The sequence below is a fragment of the Strigops habroptila genome, chromosome Z (assembly GCF_004027225.2).
Source record: "Strigops habroptila isolate Jane chromosome Z, bStrHab1.2.pri, whole genome shotgun sequence".
Lineage (NCBI taxonomy): Eukaryota > Metazoa > Chordata > Aves > Psittaciformes > Psittacidae > Strigops > Strigops habroptila.
Genome location: NC_044302.2, coordinates 17,214,636 through 17,233,314, shown reverse-complemented (window position 1 = coordinate 17,233,314; position 18,679 = coordinate 17,214,636). Strand labels below are relative to the sequence as shown.

Genomic DNA, 18,679 nt, shown 5'->3' with positions numbered 1-18,679 from the left:
TCTCGGACACTGTCGGACAGACGACCACGACCACGACCACGACTGGACCCCCTCCCCCGCTCTCCCCCTCACGCCTCCCCTCGGCCCGGTTCCGCGCCCCTCCGCACCGCCGCCAGATCATGGCCGCCGGCAGCCGCGGCCTCGGCCCGCCAGCCAATGGCATGCCCCCCCGCTGTCCCCGCCTGCCAATGAGAGGTGTTTGTTTCTCTACGCTCCACCCCAGCGCGTTCTTCCTGCTGAGTGACCGGTGCGTCACCACCGCCCCATTGGCGCTGCCGCCCCCAGACAGAGAGGCGCTCGGGCCAATCCCCGCTCCGGGGGCGGAGCCCTCAGCGCTGCCCCGCCCCACGCAGGGGCAGGAGAGGCGTCAGCCCAGCAGCGCCCCGGAGGGGGCGGGGGCTCTGATTGGCCGGCTGTGCCTATGCCGCCCCGCCCCGCGGAGCCCTCCCGGAAGAGCCGGGCGGCGATTGGCCTAGGGGAAGGCCGGGTCCGGATGTGCGGTGCGGAGGGGGCGGGCTTTAAATGGGGCAGCGGCGGGGGTAGGGGACAGCGGCAGCGGCTGGCGGGGCAGGGCAGGGCCGGGCCAGGCCAGGCCGCGCCGCGCGTGCAGCGGAGCGGCGGGAGCCTTGGCGCGGGTGAGCCTCTGCTCTCACCGCCCTGCGGGTCGGGCCCGACTCGACTGGCCCCGAGAGCAGCTGCCGCCGCCGCCGCGCGGTGCCTTTGCCGGCCCGGCCCGCTCTGTGCCTCAGGGGCAGCCGGCCCGGTCCTGCCGCCCAGCTCGCGGGGCGCCCGCGGCACCTCTCCTCAGGGGACCGCGCGGCCGGGCGGGCGGCGGCGCTCGGGGCGCCCTGCGGGCGGTGCGCGGCCACCGCCGGGGCTGGCGGGGGAGCTCCGCTCGGGGCGCCGCGGAACCGTGGGTTTAGCCCTCCATCTGACAGCCCCTGGAGAGCCAGGTGTCCGGTGGGAGCCGGCAGGGCACCCCTCGCGTGTCCTGCAGTGCTGGCTGTTGTAGAAGAGGCGGCTTCGCTGGCGCAGGTTATGGTTTCCTGTAGAGGTGTGTTAGAGGATTGAAGTCGCAGCGGCAGATGTGGGCCTGGAAGGTGTAATCCAGCTGCAGAGGAGGAAGAGTCGGCAAACAGGCTTGACTGGCCAGCGCTTCTGCCAGCGTGCCTGCCTGCCTTCCGCGGCCCCCGCCTGCCCCTTGCGCCCGGGGTGGGCTGGCGAAGCCCCTGGGCCCGAAGGAGACCAGGGGTGGGTGTGCCGAGGAGAAGTCGGTTCTGGTGCAAACGCGCAGTTGCAGTTGCTGGACGAGTGTGTAGCAGCGTTGTTCTCTGGTGCTCTGACTTGTCAGCTCTGTCTGTGCTCAGGTGTAGGAGTGGTTCCCTTCTCTTTTGGGGAATAAAGTGCATGAAAACGTACGTGGAAGCGTTATATTGTATGTTTGGCTGTACTCTGCTTGTTTTCTTCTTAAGGAATTGTTTATGTTTCCAGAAAATATTTATAAAGTGCTGTGTTCTGGACAGATGAAGTTTTGGCAAATTGATTTAGTGTTGTATTTAATGACTCCCCTGATGACAGGGGAAAAATATGACACATGATATGGAAGTAGGTGTAAACAGAAGCGATCTCTAATGAGAATACCTAGTGGAGAGGAAGAAAGTGTGCAGAAGCACAGTGCTTAAAATGTTTGTTTTCATTAGTGATAATTTTGTTTATTGAAGTATTTCAGAGGGATGATGAGCACTGCATGAGTTTCTGACTGCTGTCTTGTCCTGTGTACCTAGTGCTGGTGAGGGTCAAGATAAGGCTGTTCTTGATGGCAAGTGGCTTTCCTGTTCTGGTGTGGCAGGACCTGAGCAGTGCAGTGCTGGGTACAAGCTCAAAGACCTTCCCAAGGAGCAGTGTTTGAAATCCACAAGTTTGTCTTGTCTTTTTTAATTGCTGTTGTACTAGAAGTAAAACACTAGAGAAAAAGATATCCATAAAAAGCCCATGGGAGGAGGGTTGCTTAGGAGGATTGCTGTTACTTTCTATTCTTGAACTAGCAGGAATTAGTAGAACACATAACTGAGCGGCACACTGTTAAGCCTCCTCTTAGTTGAGGCGGTGTCACCAATGACTGCAAGGAGGCAGGTGGTGATTTTGAATGTATTTACTCCCTTTTCATAAAATGGGGGGAGCATATTGGATTCTGTTGGGAAGCTGGTGGATTCAGTAGTTACAGTACAGTAAGATGCTGTACTGATAGGAACCTCATAGTAGATGTTGTAGCCCTGTGTAAGATTGAATGGCTACACTGCCTGGAAATTTGACTTAACCATATTGGGACTTCTCTCTCCTTGTCCATTGCAGACCTTCACCATTGTGAAAAGTAGGATAAACAATCTAACTTAAATGTGCTGTTACTTGTATATTTTTTTAATATATATCTTTATTTATTCTTGTGATTAATGTGGGGTAGTAAATTGGGAAGTGAAGGCACTAGAGGAAATAATTGGTTGCAGGTAAGTTTCCTGTACTGATGTTATTCTCCACTTCCATGTAGCATAGCTGGAAGGAGTGAGTGTGATTAGAAATAAACAAGCTTTAAAACACCTTGAAAGGCTTTTTAAATTACCTTCCTCTGGGAAGCTGGTACTCTGAGGTTATTAGTTCTCCATCATAAATAGTATTTTAACAGGCAAATGAAACAGGACACAGTTTAACAATAAGTTTAGGATAACACCAAGGGAGGACTTATTACTGGCAAGCGACTGCATAAAAGATCTGTGAGCAGGCGAATCTCTGGAAGTTATTCTGTAGTTGAACTAGAGCTAAATTAATGTTTTATTTGGAGATGTAAACTGCTCTTAATAGCCTGTAAGTACGCATCTCTATAACGAAAAGGTTCTTGACAATGCTGGACGTGCTGAGATGCAGAGCTGCTTTCTGCAAGGTGGAGTCAGTGACTGAATTCCATCTAGCACCAGATATCAAGCTTCTAAATCAGTTCCCTGTTTCACTGCTGTGAGGCTGGGCTTTTTTTTATGTACATACTTCACTCTTTGTCCTGCTCAAACTCCGGTATCTCGTATCTCTGATTCTGGAGTAATACAATTTATATTACTTAGTCTTAAAAAAAAAAAAAAACAAACACAAACCACCAGCCCAGAACAAACAAACAAATCCTACCCAAACCCCATAATCAGTCCAGATTCCAGTTGATTGTCTTCCAACGTGTACCTCAGCTTCCAGCACTTTTCTCTCTTCTCAGAGCCACAGCACTTTGTGCTCTCTTTGTGCGTCAGTTCCTCCACCCTCTGGTTATGCTGGAGTTTCCCAAGGAAGTGTCTTGTACCTTCCTTGCCCAGCGTCTCTGTCTTACTTAGTCTGGCAGGGTTTCATGGAAGAGGAAAGGCCCAGGGCATAGTCCTCTGGCGTGGCTCTGTTTCCCAGACAGGCGATGGGGAAAAGTGAAAACAGCTCCCTGCTGTCACAGGCCATGCCCCATCAGCAGCCATGCTGTGACTGTTTTCAGTGGCTTGGAATGATGTGAGACTGGCTGCTGAACAGGAAAAATATCTGGAGGAATAATGTACTGGAATGTTTGAGATGATTTTGGAGTGGGAAAATGAGTTATTTTTCATCACTTTTCTGAATGGTGCTTTCATTTTTTGGATGCTTGGCTGCTTTATGGTCTAGAAGGATACCTATGATTTCTTTTAAAAAAACTTTACCATTGCTAGGTTTTCTTTGGATAAATTGTCTGTCTTAAATTGCCATCTGTTTCTCTTTTAGGAAGATCTTTGGTTGTAATGTTACCATTTTTTCTAAAACTAATTAAAGCAGTGGGTGAACAGGTGATGTCTTGATTACAATAGAAAACCTTAGAAGCCTGTGCCACTCTCCCCATTTCTCTCATCCTATAAATTGCATTGGTCAGTGTTGTACAACTTCCTATTAAAGAAATTGAGTAAATTGAATTGCCTCAAAACCTTAATGTAGCCAGAAATGGGAGGTTAGAAAGGGGAAGGGAAACCAGGAGAACTGGAGGGGGTGAGGGGGTGAAGAGAGAAAAGAGTGGAGGAAATAGGCTGTGCCAGGCAAGACGTGCTGTAGACAAGAGTTCTTGCACAAACAGTAGCAAGACTTTAAGGGGAAAAAAGAAAGAGAGCAAACTAAGGCCATATACAGTACTCTAAGTACTGCTGGTCCTTGTTATTGAACTACTGAGAGCAGTTCAATAAAAAGCATTAAGCCTTTGTGCTTATAATGAAACCATTAAATAAGCTGCAGAAAAACTTCTGTGTTCCATGGCTTTGTCTATTCCTGATGGTGTTCCAGTGCAGATGAAAACAGAATGACACATACATGATGCAAACTCAATGGGAGGATCATCTCTTTCACTGGGAATGGCAGAGGTGTTCTCAAACTGGAGTGCTTCAGAAGCACGCAAAGTCAGCAGCATGCGTGAGGGACAGCACTTAATCTGCGCAGCAAGAATAAGCCATTGTAGTACTGTCTGGGGCTGGACTCCAATGGTGAAGTGGTAACTTCTTAATATTTGTGTGTGTAGGGGATTTTTACTTGACTGTGCTGAGCCAACAGATGGTCTTTTTTCCAGTTGGCAAGACAAAACATGGGATGCAGAATCTGAGTGTCTTTATAGCAGAAAGAAGGCAGGGATTCATGTGCAAAAATGATTTCATAGACAAGTATATTATTGTTCTGGAGTCTAATATGTAATAGAGCTTTGGCAGTTTTAACTATTGTCAATCTTAAGTGTACAAGAAATCATCTTCTGAAATTACAGAAATATAAAGCTGGCTGCAGAATTAGATCCGAATCCTATGTATATACCAAGTCCTGTTTATCTGTTAGAATGCATATTCATTCTGTGGGTTTTTTTAGGGTATAAACCAAAGGAGCCTGAGGACACTCTGAAGACACTGAAAAGTTGTGGTTCTTTATTTGGAATACACGTTATGAACCCTTTCTGGAGCATGTCTGCAAGTTCTGTGCGCAAGGTATTTAATGAATGGATGGCATGAGGTGTTAACATGCATTGAGGGGTGACAGCAGTTCTGAAAAAGACCATCAGACAATCTGCGAATACAGTTGGAGTGTGTCTTTTATCCCAAGGAGTGTGACCATCTTCGATGAAAGTGTAAGCTAGCTTTGAGCAACATTAACTGGAATGTGCCTGTGGATGGAGTCTGCTTCAGAATTTGTTGACTGTTCTTGTCTGAAGTATCTTGACATAAGAAAGATGAGACAAACTTGTTCAAATGTCCTTGTTTCTTAGGACATTTGCTTACTGTTTTCTATAGAGCTTAGCCAGGTATTGCATGTGCAGTGAGCATTGACAGAACTGTGCCTCCATAATGCTATTGTACCTTAGATTGTAGCAATGGTAAAAGCATGATAGTTCCAGGGTTGATCACATCTCAGGCATTCAGTGCTAGGGCAAATTCTGTGACTTTGATGGTGCTTGTGACATAGGTATTGTTACTAGTCTAAATCTAAAGTGCTTCAAAACACTATAGCTTAAATCATGCCTTTAGTCACCACAGCCAGCCTAATTGTGAGTCTGTAGGCTGCAGGTTTGTCTTAGCAATCTACAGAATGTTTTTGAGGTCTGTACATAGTACAGTGTTGTCTAGCAGTGTAGCACTGACTGAGTAGAAATGTTTTTTGGTTTTTTTTTTTTTTTTTAATAAAAGACAGCATAGACATAAAAAGATTCCTATATTCTAACCTGTATTAGGAAAGTATTTAAACTTCATACTGCTTTCAAATGGTGATTCTCTCTCAGTGGGAATGGGCTGTATGATCATTTCCAGGCGGGATGTTGGGTCTTAAGCACAGGCAAGAAGAAAAATACATGAATTTTTCCTATAGAAAGTTCTTATTTCATCTCAGCATTACTAGCCTACTTTTAAAGACTAGAATGCAAGGAATTGTGTCAGTAGAAATGATTTATCTTGATTCACTGTGTGCTAGAAATAGATTGACTTCTAAGCTGTTATATGCTGTCTGTTTCCAATTTCTAGACAAATGTAAGCCTCCTTAAGCATTTGTCCTAATCTGCAGATTTCCTGCCCAGCATTGATTATTTTTGTACTTGTAGCATAGGTTTGATTGAGTAGTCTATTTAAAACCAAAATGCAAAAAGACACAGCCCCAAGCAATAGAACACTGAAACCCTGGATATGTTTCATTGGCTAAACTTGTAATTAGCCAGGTTGGGTTTAAATTTATATTAAAATATGTTCAAATATTAAATGTTTATTAAATATGGCCTGTAATCTTCTGGTTCTCTTTTAATCTAACAGAGACCTGATGCTGAAGAGAAAACTTTGAGTGGAGAGCTGCGAACCAGTCCTCTGCGAGTCTCTACAAAGAAACAGCTGCCTTCTATTCCAAAGAATGCTGTGCCAATAACCAAGCCTGCTTCACCTGCCATGTCATCCCAATCAACAAATGGAACACACGCTTCTTACGGGCCGTTTTATTTGGAGTATTCACTACTTGCAGAATTGTAGGTTTTCACTTTTTTGTCTCTTTTGGGTCACTGGGCTTACGCTTCAATGGGGGGAAAAAAGCCATGCAGGGATCTAGTTCTTGCATCTTGTCTCTGCCATAGTCCTCGAAGAGGGCAGTAAATCTTAAATTCCACAGAACTGGTCTTCTGGAGCGGCAGCCTCAATCTCTTGAGATAGAAGGTGAGCAGAAAGATGACATTTTAAGGGATGTGTTTAGGTGTCATTCTCTGAATTATTATATTTCTCAATCTTGAAGTAAATACATTCTGGGTTTAGGCATCCTGACCAGTTATCGTGATAGCTTTTTAGTCAGAAATACTGAAATTTTGAAACAAGTATTAGACTAGAAGCAAGCAGCTGTCTAGTGGGAAGATGGTTATGAATATATGGCTAGTGGAGCTGGGATGTGGGAACTTCCTTCAGTTGTTACATGGAACACTTGAATGCTGTCTGATAGGAAGAGTGTATTATTTCTTGTCTTTCAGTGATGCTTAACATCAAATTTATGAGGGATTTAAGTAGCTTTCTTTGGATCAGCTGCGTTTGATCCAATCTAGTGTTTTCTAGACTGCTGTGAGAGCATACAAATCTATTTGTCTGCAAAACTTTCTAGTTCTGTAAAGTTACATAAACTGTTCTGCGCTACAAGGCTAAAGGGACTTCCTCTGTAATAGACACACTGGATTCTCAACTATGTAGTGCCTTTTGGAATGAAATCCCTGGAGTCCTTATGCAACACTTAAGTCTCATTTCTTGCATTTAACCATTACATTGAAAGTGAGAACTCTCCAAACACTAATCTCTTTTTTTTCAGGGAACTGACCCTGACTTCTTAATTCAAGAAAGATGTTTTCCTTCTGCATTGAAGGGGTAGGAAAAGTGAGAGGGGAAGAACATGGTTTTAGTAGTTTTCTGCCAGCTCCTCCTGTGAGCAGTCTCCCCTTGGAAACTAAGTGTACATTTCTGGACGAAGTCCCCTGCGTTAAGCTGTTGGTAGTACTCTCTGGGTTTACTGTTGTGTTTACTGCTTGCTGTGGATTTAGTGTAGTTGTGGAACTGTTCTAAATACTGATTCTAATTGCAGTACCTTGGTTGTAAAGCAGAAATTGCCAGGTGTCTACGTGCAGCCATCTTACCGATCAGCATTAAGTAAGTTTAAACTTGAGTTTTAAAAATTCATTTATATATATATTAAAATTCTTTCACTCAAGCAAACTTTCTCACTTGCAGTGTGGTTTGGTGTAATATTCATAAGACATGGGCTCTACCAGGATGGTGTGTTTAAATTCACTGTCTATATTCCTGATAATTACCCAGATGGAGACTGCCCGGTAAGTGGTTGTGTGTGTCTTGAGTTTTTCTTGTTTCCTTGTGTTTTAAGTATGACTTTTGTTAAAGCTAATAGACCAGTTAGCTTCTCATTTCCTTGAACTAGTTTTTTTTTTTTCAGTTGGATGTGCTCATTTGCAACATCTTGTACATATTTCCTAACATCTGTAGAGGGATCATGTTTCTCTGATTACTGAGGCTGGTGCAGAGTGGACTTCCTGAGGTTACATGCAATTGGAGTATTAAGTAATCAACCTGTTTTTTACCTCAGCTCTTGATCTGCTGCTTCTTCAGCAAGGCACTTAACATTGAAACACTGAAAGAAGTATCCAAATTCTGAGTAGCAACACAATGGAACATAAAATCCAGGCACCTGTGCTGTGCTTGCTGTAGTACTGCAGAATTTCTTGCATGTCTCACTTCTAAATTACATTAAAACAAAGAACTAAAAGAACTTGAGGAGAACATTGGGGAAACGAAGAGAGGAGAAGATGAATAGTGTGGTGTTATCTTCTTCTCTGGTTTCTCTTTTTCCCTTGAGGAAAAGGTATCCAAATTACTACATCAGTTAAAAAATTTTGTGGCAATCTGACTCTCCAGAGCAGAGCAGCACGCCCTTTTGGCTGAATTTCTTTAAGAGGAACATTGGGTGTGTGTAGCTGCTGTAGCTGAGAACAAGTTGCTATGTCAGGAAGTTGTGTGTTTGGTGTCAAGTTCTTTGTAAAGCTATCATTAAAAGGACATAAGAAGTAGGAAACAGTTTCTTTCAAAGATTAGACTTCAGTGTGTCTCATGCAGCCATCATTCTTTTGCTGGCATTGGGCTTCCAAACCTTCCTGCTGAAACTAAGTTTTCTTTTGGAGGAATGCATAAACACTGGAGGAAACTAGCTGTACAGAACTGAAGGTACTGTGGTGTCACTGCACAGCTTACTTAAAAATGTGTAGGATAGAAAAAGAATTGATTGTAGCTCAAGTATGTGAAAAGCTTTCAGTCACAAATAGCTAAACCAGAGAAACTCCTTTAATCTGATCATCTGCTATTATTACCTGTGTTGGCACTAGTGCCTGTGCAGTTAGCTGGATTAGTTTCCTGATTTGGTGATAAGCATATGAGAGAGGACAAGACCCTGCATGTAATGTGGGTGTGTTAGATTACAGTTTCACAGCTGATGAAAATCACTTCAAGTTGTTTTCTTTTAGAACAGTAACAATTAATTAGTATATGGAAGCAATATCTAACTGACCTTCACCCAGTGGTTTTAGCATTAGGATTGAAGTTGTCATAATGAATTTCTTTTTTTTCCAATGCAGCGCTTGGTTTTTGATCTGCCTGTCTTCCATCCGCTAGTAGATCCTCTGTCTGGTGAACTGGATGTGAAAAGAGCATTTGCAAAATGGAGGTGAGTGGTAACATATTGATGTACTATTTGAAAGTAGCCTGTTCCTTTCTTCATTGTGTTTTGTTCTTTCCAGGCGAAATCATAATCACATATGGCAAGTATTAATGTATGCTCGCAGAGTCTTCTACAAGATTGATACAACTACTCCTCTGAATCCTGAGGCTGCAGTGCTGTAAGTATCTTCCATGCATATAGACATGGTCTCTTAAGAGGTTTTTTTCTGTAGACTTGCAGAAGCAAGAGGTTTGTGTTTGGTTTCATTTCTGGAAATTATCAGTTCACAGTGTTTACCTCCAGAGCTGGTTGCACAAAGAACTAAAGTTGAGGCTGTACCAAGTGTTCTATAGCTTCTAGAGCAAACATGTGCTGCCCTGCAACTACTTAACCTTATTTACTGCCCTCTTGCAGGTATGAAAAAGATATTCAGCTGTTCAAAAGTAAAGTGGTGGACAGTGTCAAACTGTGCAGCAGTCATTTATTTGATCAGCCCAAAATAGAGGATCCCTATGCAATCATGTAAGTACCGTAAGCAAATTCACAGTGTCCTAATGTTTCAAGAATAAGTTTTGATATGGGTGTTGGTTTGAAGCCTTTCTCTGCCAGGTTGATTGACCTGGGAGAGGTCAGTACTTATGACTGTATGGATGATGGGGCAGTCAGTTCCAAGGTGAATATGAGTAGTATTTGATGTAGTACCTGCTGAATTGCTAGTTCTCATTGCAAACAAAATGAAAGCCTAAATACTTCTTGTTGAAAAGATCCATGATAATGTGAATTTAGTTCTTAACTGTATGTTTTAACACTGAAAACTCAGACTTGTAATTTACTTGAAAGTGAACAAACTAAATCAAGGAAAATGGCTCTGTCAATTCTGTAGTTTGCAAAAATGCAAAGTAAGAGATAACTGTTCTTTCTCCAGTTTTTCTCCATGGAATCCAGCTATACACGATGAAGCTAGAGAGAAGATGTTGTCTCAGAAGGTATGCGCACAAAGTCCAAATTCTCACAACAGGAAGAGTTTATTGCCTGATAAGGGAAGACAGGTTGTTTTTCTCTATGCTGAACATGTACTAGTCAGACCTTATTCCACCCCTCTTTTGGATCAGTAGGCATGCTGGAACTGATTTGGTCTCCTAACTAAGTAGTTATGTCACTGTTCTAACTTCAGTGTGTTAAGCAATTAATCATTTAGCCAGCTAGAAAGCTTTGTTAGTACAATTGTTGGCACACTTGGCAGATACTATTTTTTTGTTTTGTTTAGGGATAAAAGGGAGGGAAGAATGGGAAAGAATAGATTTGCTGACTGCCTGTTAGCTTGTCCTGCACTTTTTGCGGCCGTTACTACTTCTGCATAACCTGACAGTCCCCAATTTTTTTGTTCTCTTCTGTTGAGAGATCTTTCATTACTGAAGCAAAGCTTTGAGGCTTTCTTCTCATTCCAGACTTTCTGAAGCAGAGTACCTTGCTCACATCTCTAACACTACTGATTTCTAAAAAGATAACATGAGGGAATCGAAGGGTGCTTAGAGTGACTTCTGTCACAAAACACTTATACTGATATGGCAAGAATGTGTTGGTTCAAATAGCTCTCATCTGAGTAACACCTTTGCTTTGGGAGGAGGGGAGTGTTTGGTGGTTTAGGTTTTTTTTGTTGTGCTTGACAAAAGCTGGCATACCGCAATCATCTGAGTGGCATGACAAGTCAATCCACTTGCAGAGCCTAGGGACTCTGAAATGGTGGCTGGTATCTTCGCTGGACTGGCAAGGAAATGCACACTTAATGTTTTAGTTTCTGACTTGGGCATTAGAACTGTGTGGTTGTTTGCTGCATTTTTTGTATTTAAATAAAATTTTTTTTCATTAGTCCAAGCTCAGCCTTCCTCACTGCTTTAACTCAAGTACTTGCATGTTTCCTGGCATGAATGAGATGTTTTACATTGATCTTAATACAAAACACTGCCAGTGAGCTCAGCGTAGCCATGTTCCCAACTGCAAGAGTCACATCAGGGCTTGAAGTGAGGTGGCCTTTCTCCAGCCTTAGAACACACAGGAAAATATTTTGATCGGATTCTGACTTTTTGGTGTTCTTAAAAAGAAACTTAAGAAGTACTTTTGACTTCCCCTTTCTCCTTCATTCTCTACCTCCTTCATTCTTGCCCTTTGAATCAAAAACCTACAGATAAGGAACAGGTTGAGGTGCTTGAAATGGAAGGGATATGATATTGTCTGAGACTGATAGCAAATGATGACTTTTGTCCTTTTTCTTTAGACATGCATGTTAATTCCTTTTAAAGTGAAAATAAACATCTTCAGCTATTGCATGTGTGGTACAAGTAGTTTGCTGATAGCAGGAATGGCCCAACTTCTGTGGCTTAGGAGTTTTGTTCCAAAATGTCAGTGTAGCTGAGAACTAGAACTTTAGCCCAGGGCAGGCTGTGATGTCCCAGATCCCTGCTGAGCACAGGGCTTTTGCTAGATGATGTCCTTTGTGCAGCATGTGATAGGCAGGTGCTACTCTGCCAGGCTCAAGTTTAACTGATCCCTCTCACTTGCTGCCGTCTGACGTATTATGGCAATTCTGTCATGCATTGTCACCTTTTACAGAAGACACTGGGAGGGACAGAAGTGCAGGATCAGTTTTCTTTCTGTCTTGATTTACTTTGTCAGGCTTTCCATACTATGACAAAGTGTACTCGCAGAATTACTGCTTTCTAGAACTCGATGCATCATTCCAGGTTTGATGTAGTTGGCATACAGATGATCTGATGAGCCTCTAGCAGTGTGGAGGCAGGGCTGGTTCCTGATATACAAAAAAACCAGCAAGCTATTCTGTTTCTCTCACTTGCTAGATAAGGTATCTAATTTACTCATCTTCTTCAAACATCTGTAGATTTGAAGTAGTTAAAGTTGCATTTTTCTCCCTCAACTTGAAGCCTTTTCTTTTTCTTTCTTTTTTTTTTTTCTTCTGAATTGCAGCAAATCAATGCAGTAAATGTTCAGTGCATTGTGTTGGGTAGAAATAGTTACTGTTCAAGCATTTAACCATGATCTGTGCTCAGGGAAGGGAAGGACCATCTTCAGAAATCATTCAGAAACTCCATGGTATATAGCAAAGGTGTCTGTTGCCCCTTTGCCATGTGAATTCGTGTTTAGAAGCCTTCAATGGGGTGGAGTACTGCACAGCGTGCCAGCACACTGGGCATACCCAGCATAGCAAGGTAGTACGCTGCGGTTATATTGTCAGGTTAATGATAGAAATACTTTAATTTGAATTGACACTCCTTTCTGTAGAACCAAGAAACTTGGCAAACAGCAGTGCAGTGGCACTGGGTCATGATGTTCAAGCAGAGGGCACTATCCAAAGCATGTCTTTTAGTCTTTATGGTGTGATAGGGTAGCAGTACATGAACTAAGTCACTGAAACTCTCCTGTAATGTCAGTGTGGTTCTACAGATGCCACACACATTCCCAGAAATGAAACCGATAGCTATTTTACTGTCCCTCTTTGAGGAGAAGAAACAATGTTAGCCTCTGCTATGGTTGTATTTGACAAAGGATGGGGAGGGACTTACAAGGGATCTTACTTATTAGGTATCTGATAATTCTGACTTGAACTTTCTTCTGCCTAGAAGAAGCCAGAAGATCAGCACTGCAAAAGCATGCATGTTTCTGGCCTCTCCTGGGTAAAGCCTGGCACAGTTCAGCCTTTCAGCAAAGAGGAGAAGACGATGCCTACTTAGCTCTTCTGGACGATGGTGCACAAAACACTTTCTGTGGGTGGAGGGAATGTAACGGAAGGAGAAACGGCAAAGCAGCAGTTTCCTTCTTAACTACGGATTAGTAAAAACTGAATGGTAGCAGTGACTCCAGTAAACCTCTTCATTGGATTACTGACTCTTAAGGTTTTACATATGCATTAGGTTTTAAAGGCTTGCCTGGAGTTTGGAAGTCTCTCTTGAACACTGACTGCAGTGCTTCTACTTGAAGACTGTCTATGGTGGGTAGTTCCTCAGGGCTCTGAAATGCCTGGAGGCTTTGGGTTGGTTTTTATGCTTTTATTTTTTTTTTTTCCCTCCAGGAATAGCAGTTTTTTAAAAAATCTTAAATTACTGGCAGAAATATTAGTATTGGAAATATGATGCCAGAGGTGAGCTGTGTTCATGTAAACTAATATAGCAGAGTTAAACACTATATTTAATGGTTTTAAATACTTTTGGTTTCTATTGTAAATATATTAGGATTTGAAATTGTAAATAGACGGTTCATTGACTTCATTTAGCACTTTCCAGAGATAAAGCTGGGGATGATGTATGATGTATTATTGATATGTAAATGGATACTGTCACTAAAGCGCACATTAGTTTGATAGGGTGAAAGCAGAATGTTAGGCTTGTTGCTTTTATTACATAAACACTAAATCAAAGCTTGTAATGGTGGTCTCTTAAGCTAATAAAATCATAGAGGATTTTAGATTCCCTAGCTGTCTAGGGGAAGGGGATTACTTAGGATATATTGACTAATGTGTGTTAATAGTGACATCTTAAAATAAAAAGAACTTGTGATCTAGCTTTTGTCCCTTTCTTTGTCTATATTGTAGACTTTTAGCAAAGATGAACTGGAATGGAGGCACTTGGCTACATATGCACTGACCTGCATATGTGTTTAGGATGTTATTGGAATAATGGGATGTTACGTACAAAAGAGATTGGATAATAGTTTTGATCCACATACAGGGAAACCTTTCTAAAGCATGTGTGAGCTCAGGACAGAATCTTTCACTTTTCACAAGAGTCTTCCTAATGCCATAGCCTAGCATAATGCCTCATTCTTGCCTAATGGGATATTCCTATCAAAACCTGTAATGTTATCCCTTTGCAGCTGGGCTGCCTTTCTGTGGCTCCTCATAGCTGTGCTGATGGTGTTAATGCAAACCCTGCTGTCTAGTAACAACTAGCAGTGACTTCATGTATAAACATGATGAGGTGTTTGGGGAATGTGGGGGGTGGTGTGCTGTGTGTTTTGGGGGGTGGTGGGTGTTGTCTTTTGTTTTTAACTGACAAGCTAAATCCACTTGTTCTAAAGGGAAAAATTTAGCTCTTAAGGAAATACGGATGTCACAAGTAATTTGCTGTCATACATCAAATGAGTAATTTCATGTACTGTTAAGGATGACTTGAGTAATTTCTATGTCACACTTAACACTGTATAAATGAACTACTTACTCTGTTTTAGGTAGTGTTAAAATTTATTGCATGATGTTGCGCTAAACCTTTTAGAGCTTCTGCCTTTGAGGTGCATTGGTTTCCTGGGGCTGCCTGGAGAGTGTCTCCTACTGCTGGAATTCCTCTTGAGACACAAGAATTCAGAGGGTGTGTGGAGAGCAAGGATCCTCTTTAAGGCGGAGAAGGAAGTGCATCCAGAGGTGCGTCTCTTGTGGTTACTCTTTCCTCTTTATAAGATGAGGGGAGTTAAAGTGTCTGTTACAGGAACAAGGTTCTTGACTGAATGCTAAAATGTTCTTTCCAAACCTTCATACAGGTTCAGGCCATGTGGATTAGTACATCAGATTTAAACATAATTTAAATGCACTGGGGTATTTATTGTAAGCTGTACTGATGGTGGTAGTTGAGTGCGGATTTTCCAAAAGGCCATTTTTGCCTAGTTTGAATCAAATGGCTCGATGTCCAGTTGGAAACCTGTAACGAGTGGTGTCCCTCAGGGATCGGTGTTGGGACCGGTCCTGTTCAACATCTTTGTCGGCGCCATGGATAGTGGGATTGAGTGTGCGCCCTCAGCAAGTTTGCTGATGACACTAAGCCATGTGGTTCGGTTGATACGCTGGAGGGAAGGGATGCCATCCAGAGGGACCTGGACGCACTTGAGAGGTGAGCTGATGCCAACCTCATGAAGTTTAACCAAGCCAAGTGTAAGGTCCTGCACCTGGGTCGGGGCAATCCCAGGCACTGCTACAGGTTGGGCAGAGAAGAGATTCAGAGCAGCCCTGCAGAGAAGGACTTGGGGGTGTTGGTTGACGAGAAGCTTAACATGAGCCGGCAGTGTGCGCTTGCAGCCCAGAAAGCCAACCGTATCCTGGGCTGCATCAAAAGAAGCGTGACCAGCAGGTCAAAGGAGGTGATCCTGCCCCTCTACTCTGCTCTTGTGAGACCTCACCTGGAGTACTGCGTACAGTTCTGGTGTCCTCAATGTCAAAAGGACATGGAGCTGTTGGAGCAAGTCCAGAGGAGGGCCATGAGGGTGATAAGAGGGCTGGAGCACCTCCCGTATGAAGACAGGCTGAGAGAGTTGGGGCTGTTCAGCCTGGAGAAGAGAAGCCGCGTGGAGACCTCATAGCAGCCTTCCAGTATCTGAAGGGGGTCTATAAGGATGCTGGGGAGGGACTCTTCCTTAGGGACTGTAGTGGTAGGACAAGGGGTAATGGGTTCAAACTTAAACAGGGAAAGTTTAGATTAGATATAAGGAAGAAGTTCTTTACAGTGAGGGTGGTGAAGCACTGGAATGGGTTGCCCAGGGAGGTTGTGGATGCTCCATCCCTGGCGGTGTTCAAGGCCAGGTTGGACAGAGCCTTGGGCCACATGGTTTAGTGTGAGGTGTCCCTGCCCATGGCAGGGGGGTTGGAACTAGATGATCTTAAGGTCCTTTGCAACCCAAACCATTCTATGATTCTAAACCCTGGGTAAGATGTCTGTGACTTGGCATGGTTTTGTAGGGGAATTAACTGAGAGTAAGCTCAGTTTCTACTATCTTCAACACAAATCTGTCTCCTCTAGCTTGGAGCTTAATCCAACTTTGTTATGAGGCTGAGAAGATGTGTTAAGGCAGTGGCATTTCAAAATGGGTACAGCAAAGCCAGCAGACTTGGTGTAGAATGGTGTGCTGTTTGAGTCTTGAAACAGTGGCTGCTGTTAGGAGGAGCACTGTGATTTGTTTGTACAGCAGTGCTAGAAACCAGCGCCAGCTAGATAACATCGAACTAAATGTTCCTTTCTTGCTGGTGGGGATGACTTGTTGGAACACAATGTTCAACTCCAAACCTTGAAATAAGCCAGTGGAAATCATGGATTTGAGATTTTTCCCAGTGGTTTCTTTCTTCTCTCATTCCTACCCCTTTGGAAGGAAGGAGTGGGAGAAGGCTTCGGACTTGCAAGAACTTCGCTCTGACGTGGTTTTTTGAGGGGTAAGGGGGAGGGACCCCACACCAAAATAAAACAAAAAAACACACACAAAAACCAAACAAATGAACAACAGAAAAACCAAAACAAAAAAACAAACCCACAACATAAATAAGCGTTTGAATCCTCTTTCAGATCTAAGCTTTGAGGAGAGTGCAGAATTCTGAACTGGTGCTTTGGTTTGTGTTCTCTTTCCTGCAGTGGGAAATTTCTACCCCTATATTTAAAGATGTTTTTTTCTAACAGTGTTTTTGTGTTCTTTATCTTGCATGCTCAAGGTAGTTATTTTGTGAGAACAGGCTGGGATGGCAGCTGTAACTCTTTCCCAGTTGCTTACATGTATCTGAACACAAAAGGAAAACCCTGTGGATCTGGGAAGGAGGCAAGTGATCCTTTGCTGTTCTTGTTGATAGTTCTGTGGTGACATGTGCAGAAGGACTTTCTGTCCTTCCATCTCTTCCTTGCCCACTGTGGGAAAGCAAAAGGAAGCACAGAACTTCTGGAGCAGTTGCTCAGTGCCACAGGTGTATCTTGAAAAGCTGGTAACAGTGCTGGGAGTGTGTGCGCTCACACAAATGGCTTTCCTCCTTGCCTGAGCGAGGGGACGCATAGCTGATTGCAGCACGTCCCTGGTGCAGTGGTCTCTGGGAACTGGGGCAGTGTAGAATAGAGCTTTGAAACCTAGTTTTTCAATCGCCTGTCACAAACAATGTCACTTGTGCTGTGTTGCCCCCACCAGCAGCTGCCTGGCCCAGCCGTGGCCACAGGGCTGAGTGCCTGCTCTCAGGCACGTGTTTGCTGCCTGAGGTGCTGGTGTGCTGGTAGCACCTGTGGCATCTCCTGTGCAGCATGGTCCTGGGCAGCACTGCAGAGAGTTCCTGCACAGATCGGGTCGCTTGTCCCTGGGACCTTTGCTGAAGAGATGGAAGATCATGTCCAGCCCTCCTGGAAAGGGTGAGCTCGCTCGCTGCTACCTGCTTCTTTGGGATGGAGGGAGAGCGGGAGGCGGTGCGCAAAGAGCTGGTGTCTTGCTTGGACTCCCTCCTGTTCCGGAAGAAAAGCTCAAGGGTGGTGCAGGACCAGGCTGTAACTGTGGCTGCCCCACGGGACCTCAGCTCTTTCCTGCCTCGAGTGCTTGGTGGAAGCAAAGGCTTTGAGTGTGTGTGGGGCAGGGCTGGAGACAGGAACTGTCCAAAGACTCCTCTGTTCCTGGGACAGTGCTGCAGCTCCTTGTGCACTGCTGGCTTTGCCACTGGCAGTTCTGCAGCCCTGAGCACAGCGCACATGGGAACGCACAGCTCAGGCGGGAGTTCACCTCTTCCTTCTCTCTGGTTTTGGTCCCTCCCATGCTTTTAGATACCTTTCTTGCTATCTCTTGTTTGACATGGTGCCTTAGGAAGGGTATGTGTGGGAAGTGGCCCCCATCCAGCTTGCATCTTCACCAGCACTTCATGCCACGGGAAGGGGGTAGATAGTGGCACAACACATACAGGAACATTTGCAGCAGCCGATGTCTCATGCTTAAATAAAACTATTTGTGGGAGCACAGGGTGGCTGACAACCTCTTAACAACTAGCTTAGTATTTGGAAAATGTTTCTTTTACTTTTGTCTTCATTCTTGTGCAGCTGATTTGCTACTTAAAATCCTTTGTAGTGTTTCTAGCTTTGGTTATTTGCATTCTGGAGAACAGATTTCTGATAATCCTAAATACATTTGTTCAGTTTCAGTCCATCCATGTTGTGTGCCACTAGTTGTGAACCTTTCAAACAAAGCAGTTTGCTTCCAGTAGTGCTTTCTGCTGGGGAGGTCTCTAGACCGGGGCACAGCACAGCTGAGATGGGATTAAACACTGTGTTGGATTTGTGAAACTTGGCATAGCAGCAGCCAGCTTCCCTGCAGCCCCATGCAGAGGGAACATGCTGGCTCAGTTGCTGGCCTGCGGCAGCTTTCTCTCACGTGCAGCATTGAGGGCCCATTAGCCGGTGTGTTTCGGAAACCTGCCAGGATATGAGGAATTGCAGGTGCCTGGAATTGTCAAGTGGGCAATAGAAAAGAGAAATGGAGGAGCTGGTCTGAACGCTGAGCTTGTGTTGCCTGGGACGTGGTGCCATGGGTTTTCAAGGAAAACATAAGGGATAAGTTTTTTGAGGACTTGTGTACGGGCCCAAGTGTGGCCACTAAACCGCTGTGAACATTAATTCTGCTGCTGCTGTCATTCCTCTTACACTTTTCT

General features: G+C 44.2%; 1 protein-coding gene across 5 annotated transcripts; it reads left to right on the top strand.

Moving 5' to 3' along the window:
- The first annotated feature begins 493 nt into the window (after positions 1-493).
- AKTIP (AKT interacting protein) lies at positions 494-13,821 on the top strand. Of its 5 annotated transcripts, none has more exons than XM_030512868.1 (10): positions 494-635; positions 4,891-5,006; positions 6,315-6,520; positions 7,609-7,673; positions 7,755-7,855; positions 9,167-9,255; positions 9,329-9,427; positions 9,664-9,771; positions 10,175-10,235; positions 12,888-13,821. In XM_030512868.1, the coding sequence occupies exons 1-10, from the start codon at positions 494-496 to the stop codon at positions 12,993-12,995; spliced, it is 1,095 nt and encodes a 364-aa protein (XP_030368728.1). In that variant the 3' UTR covers positions 12,996-13,821. The 5 variants fall into 5 exon arrangements, with proteins under 5 accessions (XP_030368728.1, XP_030368727.1, XP_030368729.1 ...); XM_030512867.1 differs by having other exon boundaries at positions 12,885-13,821; XM_030512869.1 differs by lacking the exon at positions 494-635 and adding an exon at positions 891-4,520 and having other exon boundaries at positions 12,885-13,821.
- Positions 13,822-18,679: the final 4,858 nt, after the last annotated feature.